We start from the raw sequence: 8343 nt of genomic DNA, 5'->3' as shown, positions 1-8343 counted from the left end.
TTCACTCCTTCCCCCAGTGGTCGCCCCTGTCGGGCCAGCCCCCCCAAACCCTTCTCTCGCCAGGTGGCTGGCGATCGTAGCATCGATAGCCATCTGAAAGTCAGCAGACCCCTTGAACTGCTCTACTGCTGCGATGCACAGATCGGGGTATGCTGCCCTCTCTGAGGCTGACTTGGTTTTCTCCTCCCCCAACTCCTTCTCCAGCGCTGCCTTCTCTGCCGCAGCCTTGGCGCGTTCGTCCGCAAGATCTCACTCCAACCCAGCGATCTTCAGGTCTGCTTCTTCCTTCTCTTTGATCCACTGGGCGCGCAGATCTTCATTGTTGGTCATGGCCTTTTCAAAACGATCGTTAGCGACTGTGCAGGCATTTTGAGCATCTGCCAGCTTCTTCTGCTCGCCAGCCAGCTGGAACTCGAGCGACACCACCTTGCGACGTTCGATCTCCAACTCCACCTTGGCCTCGCACAGCTCAGTATGGGCACGATCGGCAGTATTGCCCTGCACGATCGCCAAAACCTGCATCTTCTTCGCCTTCTGGGCCTCCTCCAAGCCCCTAGCGCACACACTTCGTACGGTGTCCTTCCATCCAGCAGTTTCTCTCTTCAAACTTGTAAGTTGGGCCTTTACCTCCTCCAATTTTGCCTTCACAGGCTTCACCTTAATTTTTGCAGTTGCCGCCTTCCTTAGCAGAGCCCCTGCTAAGGTGGTCATCTCCATTTGGGTAGAGTACATGCCCCTTAGCAGCTCAGCCTCATTGAACCTGGCCACCGAGCGCACGTCTGCTTTGTCCACTACCCCCAAAAGGCGATCTACAGCTGCCCTGGTTGGGCCTTCTTCTCCCACGAGTCGCCCAGACACTGCGCGAGCATAGTAAATGGCAGTCGTCAACTTAACCCCCTCTCCTTGGGGCGCAGGACCCCCCTTGGGCTGCTGCTCCAACCCCTCTTCAGGACCAGTTGGCCCACTCTCCACTTGCATCTGGGGACCCATGGCACCCACGGGCTCTTCTTCACATTGAACTTTGTCCCCCTGCGTCTCTGGGACAGCCACCCTTCTGGAGTTGCCTCCACCATCACCTCCTTCCTCTTCTTCAGGGGTGGCCCCTCCTTCCTCTCCCTCACCCTTCTCTTCTTCTTCGCCACGGCCTCCACCTCCTTATTGGCCCTTTCCTTCAAAGGATCAATTGGGGGTGGTCGTGGCTCAAATTCTCCCAAGTCTTTTTCCCCCAACGGCTTGGGGCGCAGTCGGATCCTCTCCCTCGCGATCGGTCTCGCCGGTCGGTCTGCCTGTGACTCTTTAAATTTACTGGCCTTCGCGAGAATGGTCCTATCCTCCATCTCTTGCGCCCTCCTTCTCACCTCTAATTTTGCCGGTTCCAAGTCTCCACCGGTCGGCTGGGGGCCCAACCTTGCGGCAAACAAGGCCGACGGCTGAACAAGCTTGTCCCATTTGACACCCTCCTTCTCCCTCCAGGCCTTCACCTTCTTCACCCTCTCCTCACCCGCCGCTCCTAGTCTTGGCTCCACAGACTTGGTGGGCACTCTCCATACCGTGCGCACTCCAACTCCTCCGTTGGCGGACATGTAGAACCACCGCGGCCTCTACCCCTTTATTGATGATGGCAACCCCGCCACCAGGCCCCTCCCCGTCGCCGCTTGCAAAGTGACCTACGTTTCTTGCTGCCTCGAGGCCTTGTAGCATGCAAAAAACTCGTCCACCGTCATAGCCGCTCTCTCATTCGCCTTCGGCCACGCACTTGCACAGGCCAGTGCAATCTTCTACGCGTTGGGCATTAGCCGACCCGGCGAGACTTCCAACTGGTTTAAGACATCTACTACCACCTACGGGAGTGGCAACCTCACCCTCCTTTTAACGCCTCTTCATAGAGGGTAAACTCCCCTGGTCGGGCGTCGGATGGCCTCTCCTTTGTTGTCGGCAGATTTAACTCTATTTCTGCCAGAATCTGGTATTTCTCGCGTATACCCACTAACTCCTCTGCGGTCACGGTCGACTTATCCGCCTTCGTATGCCAATGATCTGGCTCAATCTAGCTGATTGGCTGCGCAGCCACTATCATTGTGGGCGAACGAAGTCGCCCCACTGGCTCCCCATTGTTTCCCACTCGCCTCTCCGTCCGGTACTGTTCTGCAAACTTTACCGCGTCATCGTCACCCAATGGATCAACCCTTGCTTCCTCTCGGGCCATCTCTCTCGTGTGTCTGCGAATAGCTTCGGATGCGGGTGCAAGAAAATTCACAAAGTGTCGCAGGGGTGTATCGCTAGCAACGAAGGTATCTACACTTGGAATGTTTTGATTTCTTGCACAAAGGTAAGTAAAGCGAATAATACCAAAGGCCCAAGGCTTGCCCGTATTCCAAGGGTCGCAATTAAATTTTGCCAGTTTGAAAATTTTCAAAAATCCGCCAAAACTGTCTTTTCAACACCCTATAATGACCTATCGTTTCACTTATTGCCTAACGCCTAACCTTCCCCACTACGAGATTCTGCCACGTGTACGATCACGATCCACTGCCCCTTTCCCCTTCCCTGTCTATTCCACTTCACTTCACCACGTGCCCCACCGCCTCTCGAGCCCCGCGCCGCAGAACCAACCCTCCGCGATCGGCTCTCTCCATGGTCAGTCTTTCCACTCAGCCACCCTTCATGCTCTTCCCTCCTCAGGGTCGAAATCACACTCGGTCGTCTTTGCGGTCTGCCCTCCTCATGGTCGGTCTCTCCACTCGACCACCCTTCGCGGTCGGCCCTCTCCCATGGTCGGTCTTTCCACTCGGCCACCCTTCATGCTCTACCCTCCTCAGGGTCGGAAACATGCTCGGTCGCCTTCACGGTTGGCCCTCCTCATGATCGGTCTCTCCCCTCGGCCACCCCACGCGATCGGCCCTCCTCATGGTCGGTCAACCCTCCCACAACCCTCATTTTATTCATTATTCCCTTCGTTGGACTAAAGCTGCACTTAGGAATGGGGGACTACTGACATGGGTAAGCCCATGAAGATTATAGCTCGCCATTCAGGGCCCAATACATAACTCAAATGCTAAAGCCCAATACTGCTGAAGCCCCATGTGGCAATAAGAACCAATGACACCAAGACACATGGCGAGAGAAGGGCAAGCCACATCAGTAGACAAAGATCTGCAAAGTTATTACCACGGCACGTCGCTATTAATGAAGCCCCTCACAGCATTTATTGCGACAAGCCCTCTCCGTCGGGACAGAACGTCTTCACCATGAACAAGGTGAGCTAGAGCATAGACTTTCGGCCAAGGGGACAGGTTGGAAGGGACAACGAAATGATTACTACAGGATATAAACAGGCGTCGAAGACAGGAAGAAGGTTAAGCTTCCTATCTCTAATTCATCTCTACACTCTACTTCTCTCTCTAACTTGCTCGTCAGAGGGTTCGCTGGGGGACTCCCCGTTCCCCGTTGAACTTTTGTGCAGGTCTTCCGGTGGGCTTGGTCATTCGGACGTAGGATTGAGGAGCGTGGATCAGTCCGACCCGTTCCCTGGAACGAACTGTATCATCATAAGCGATACATGGTAAACTATTATTCGACATCATTATTTATTTAATACTTATTTTTAAACAAGGAACCAATCATGAGTATCTATGTAAGCGGTGATACAAAACAATCATAAATTTCAAAAATCAAGAAAACTGTGAATTTCCCAATTGGGTTTCTGAAATCAATGCCCCCCCTTTGAAAGCTTAGATATCTTTACTACCACCATCCCTCCTAAAGCTCTATAATTATGTTCACATTATCTAATTATTAAATTATGATATGTTTAATTTCCAGCCAATGGAAAGCCAACTTTGTTAATGGGGTTTTTTACAGCTCAATTGCATTGTTCAGTTTGTGTTGGGAAATAAGTACATATATGTTTATGTTAGTACTGTATCACATAATATAAATAATAATTACCCAAGACAAGTGAAATTCTACCCCAATTAATTGTGGAAACAAAAACACATTTTAACTCTGCACAAGTTCAACATTATAGTATGGTCATACCAAATTGAAGGAAACTGCACAAGTTCAACATTAGACAATTCATGCTTGTGATAGTATAGTGTATCCACAATTGCAGTGGGGATGATCCACTTCCAGCAGTGTTCCTCATTAGTCTGCAAACTAAATCACAATACATAGGATTTTTCAAACACCTCTTTGCTCTATAGGATAAGTATAATGATCTACTTCAAGCAGTGTTCCTCATTTTCATGCCAAACTAAATCATAATACAGAGGTTTTTTCAAACATCTCTTCGCTGTATAGGATAAGTACTATAAGCTACTACAATAGTATGAGAAGCGAGAAGACAAGATCTAAGTGCACTCCTTGTTTTATTTACTCTTAATGCAAGAAAGTAGGGCCTCTTCTTCATTTTAAAAAGTGATCATTAGCATAACATAAACATTTTACTTGTAACTCAAGGCATTAAGGCCTTGCTAAAATAAATCTACAACATTAATCCCATACAATAGTTTATTTGTGACGTGTAACATATATACCACTTGATATCGCACCATTTTGAATAAACTTGTCCATAACCTTCAGCAAGATAGAATATAAAAAATACTGTATGTCATTAGTGTAACAGGCAAATCCAGACACAAGTTTTTTGTTATTAATAGCAGTAATACTTTAGCAATTTTTAAGCATTGCTTATACATTGTTTTTCCTCAGGCATGACAGATATTCTAATTTCCATTGGAAGAAAAGTTGTTGAATTATCGGTGCAGCCAGTTGGGCGTGAGTTCAGTTATGTGATTCACAGAAAGAAATACGTTGAAAATTTGACAATCCAAGTTGAAACTTTAGAGGCTCTGCGAAATGGAGTGCAGAGATCCATTGATCATGCAAAAAAAAAAAATAGAGAAGAAATTCGAGAAGATGTCAACCACTGGATTACAAAAGTTGATGGGTTCATAGTGAAGGCTAAGAAATTTCTGCAAGGAGGTTCCAATGTGAACAAGAAATGTTTTAGTGGATGGTTTCCTGATTTGGTCACACGTCGCCGGCTAGGTAAATAAGCAAAAAATAAAATAGAGGAGGCTAAAGAGCTACAAAAAGATGGCAACTTCACTAGCATATCCAACCCTGCAGCTCCCTTGGGGATTGAGTCCATACCCTCTAAAAGGTTTGAGACTTATGGTTCTAGAAATTTGGCAATGACGAATGTAATGGAGGCACTAAGTAATGACAAGATCAACTTCATTGGAATACATGGTATTGGGGGCGTTGGAAAGACAACTTTGGTAAAAGAAATTGGTAAACGAGCAAAATCTGATAAGCTTTTTGATGAAGTTGTGATGGTTGTAGTGTCTCAGAACCCGGACATTAAAAAGATTCAAGATGAAATAGCTGGCATGCTGGGTTTCACCAGCTTAATTAATCAACCAAGTGCAACTGAACGAACAAGCATGTTGTGTGCAAGACTCAGGGATGTGAAGAAGATCCTTGTTATATTGGACGATGTTTGGGCCAAACTTGATTTGGCAGCCGTGGGCATTCCATTTGGTCATGATCACAAGGGTTGCAAAATCATAATCACAACACGGCATGAGCAAGTATGCAATTCCATGGGAATGAAAATGCAGAGGACAAAGATTGTTCATCTCAGTGTTTTATCTGAAAAAGATTCATGGAACTTGTTCAAAAAGAATGTTGGCCATGTTGTTGACTCTAACGTGTTGACTGTCGTCGTTAATGAGGTTTGTAAAGAATGTGGAGGCCTACCAATAGTACTCGTTACGGTTGGAAGTGCAATGAAGGATAAAGATGACCCTACTTTATGGGATGAGGCAGCTCGAGAATTGAGAAAATCAGTGCCAACAAACATTGAAAGTGTCAATCAACATGTGTACAAAAGTCTTAAGTTGAGCTATGACTACCTGCAAGATGAGGAAACCAAGGCTTGCTTCTTGCTTTGTTCTTTATTTCCCGAGGATCATAACATCTTAATAGAAGACTTGGTGCGATATGGGATGGGGTTGAGGGTATTCAAAAAAGTTGATACAGTGCATGAAGCCAGAGGCAGAGCAAAGTTAGTGATCAAAAATCTCGTAGCTTCCTGTTTGTTATTAGCAAGTGATAAACAAGATTGCATCAAAATGCATGATATTGTACGTGATGTTGCCATAAATATTGGATCCAAAAAGTATTTTGTACGAGCTGGTTGCAATTTGAAAGATTGGCCAAATATGGATAGTTTGGATCAATACATTGGCATATCGTTGATGAGAAATCAAATCAGTAACCTTCCTGAGGTCTTGGAATGTCCAAAGCTCCAAATATTGCTATTACAATACAATAAAAATGAATGGTCATGTTCACATGAATTCTTTTCAAGTATGAATGCACTTAGTGTTTTAGATTTGAGCCAACAACTTGACTACAATTTTGACAATCCAATTCGTAGTCCTGATGCTTTCAATAACCAAAAGTGTCTTCGAACATTAGTTCTTGATGGAATTAAGTTTGGGGACACTAAACTTCTTGGACAGTTAAAGACGCTTGAAGTCCTTAGCCTCAGGCATGCCTTCTTTTCTAAGGCACCAAATGCTATAAGGGAGTTAACTAATCTAAGGTTGTTGGACATGACTGAAAGCCATCATAAATTTCCGATTCCGGCCACAATGGTATTGCCTTTATTCCATTTGGAGGAGTTATACTTGTTTGGCATCACATCTTCGAGGCGTATCAGATACCCTACAGTGGAAGTAGTTGCTGTACTAAGATCTTTGTCTCGCCTAAAAATGCTAACCATTTCCATACCTGACATTGCGTATATACCCAAGGACTTTGTTTTTCCTGAGATGGAAAGTTTTTTTGTTTTTATTGGAAAACCGAGGTACCATTTTGTGGTTGAAGATTATTCCCCAAATTATTTGAATCTTGCAAATTTGGTTGGATCCATGGTTAATTGGAGTCAATGGCTAAAGATGGTGTTGAAGAGAGCTAAACATCTGAGGATTGAATATTGTTCTGATTTGGAATACTTGATCGACACAGAGGAATGGGGGATATCATCACAGGCACAACCACGTGATCTGCAATTGCTCTTCAACCTGGAAAAATTGCAACTCTTTGGTTTGGATAGTTTCAAAGGGATATGTGCAGCAAGTGCAGTTACTACTTCCAGCTGGGTGGGCTTCCTAAAGCTTAGTAGTATGGAATTGCGCAATTGTCCTGAACTATCAACTGTTCTTCTTCCATTCAATTTGCTTCAACATTTGGAGTATCTTTCCGTAATAGAATGCGTGAAATTTGAACAAGTATTTGATTTTGGTTCTGAATGAGAAGGCATGAAGCTGCTTTCTAGATTGAGAGATTTAACTCTAATCGACTTGCCTAGATTGAAGCATATATTGAATTGCTCCAGTCATCAACATGTGGAACTCAGCAACCTAAGAGATTTGACTATCTATTCATGTGGCAAACTGAAATATGTCTTCCAACCTTCCATAGCTCAAGCTCTTCATCAACTTGAATCCCTTAGGGTAAGGGAATGTGAAGAAATGAAGGAAATTGTTGCTACCAAGCAAAACGAAGGGCACGAAGAAGAAGAGAGAGTGGACTACAAGATGGTGTTCAAAAGTCTCAAAGAACTATACCTTGAATATCTTCCAAACCTAAGTGGTTTCTGCACAGGAGGAGACGACTTTCCTTTTGAATGGCCATCCTTGGAACAACTCGTATTGAATGAGTGCCCCAAAATGAAGATTTTCGCTGTCACTACTTCCGGTAGCACACCAAAACTGGAGGAAGTTGAATTGGATTACAGGGTGATACCGCTACAGGGGATGGACTTGAATCAGTTTGTGCAAACCCATAAGGTACTTCTCTATTTTACCACATTTGACATGTAACGCCCTCAAAATAATAACATTAAAACCCAACAATATAGACATGCATTGATATATTAAAACTCCACATTCTTCTATTCATCAGAGTTCTATTACAAAAAGTATTACATGTTAACGACAAAAGCAAATGCCCTACGGGCTTACAGCTTTCCAGGTTAACACTTGGTTATAATAAAAGAGTGCTAACTCATTTACACATTAAGCCCTTGGCTTGAATTTACATGTAATACATCAAAAGAAAATAAGACAACAAAAGTGTGTCCGCCTCTAGCCTCCCAAGCTATGTCCTTGGAGGTGGCATGCTACCTGTACCTGAAAATGATATTCCCATATAGGGTGAGCCACAGCCCAGTAGAAATACACTAAACCAAATATGAACAATGACTAAAAGATTAGCAGTTGATAGATGGCCAACACTGATACTTCCTCATATCACACTTTACAGTTT

At 44.8% G+C, this 8343-nt stretch overlaps 2 protein-coding genes across 2 annotated transcripts; both read left to right on the top strand.

Annotated features, from left to right (window-relative positions):
* Positions 1–2996: 2996 nt before the first annotated feature.
* LOC114283204 (uncharacterized) lies at positions 2997–5060 on the top strand. Its single transcript, XM_082889089.1, has 2 exons — positions 2997–3000; positions 4714–5060. Exons 1-2 carry the CDS (start codon positions 2997–2999, stop codon positions 5058–5060), a joined length of 351 nt encoding a protein of 116 aa, XP_082745215.1.
* A 138-nt stretch (positions 5061–5198) lies between these two features.
* LOC145799498 (disease resistance protein At4g27190-like) lies at positions 5199–7328 on the top strand. The gene has a single exon (XM_082889088.1). The coding sequence runs from the start codon at positions 5199–5201 to the stop codon at positions 7326–7328; it is 2130 nt and encodes a 709-aa protein (XP_082745214.1).
* The last annotated feature ends 1015 nt before the right edge of the window (positions 7329–8343 follow it).

Source organism: Camellia sinensis, chromosome 9 (assembly GCF_055761805.1).
Source record: "Camellia sinensis isolate YWXY chromosome 9, ASM5576180v1, whole genome shotgun sequence".
In the NCBI taxonomy this organism is placed as follows: domain Eukaryota; kingdom Viridiplantae; phylum Streptophyta; class Magnoliopsida; order Ericales; family Theaceae; genus Camellia; species Camellia sinensis.
This window is presented reverse-complemented; position numbering and strand designations above follow the sequence as displayed.

Excerpts from the sequence above, each read along its gene's own strand:
- LOC145799498 (XM_082889088.1), top strand. The coding sequence starts at position 5,199 with ATGACGAATGTAATGGAGGCACTAAGTAATGACAAGATCAACTTCATT.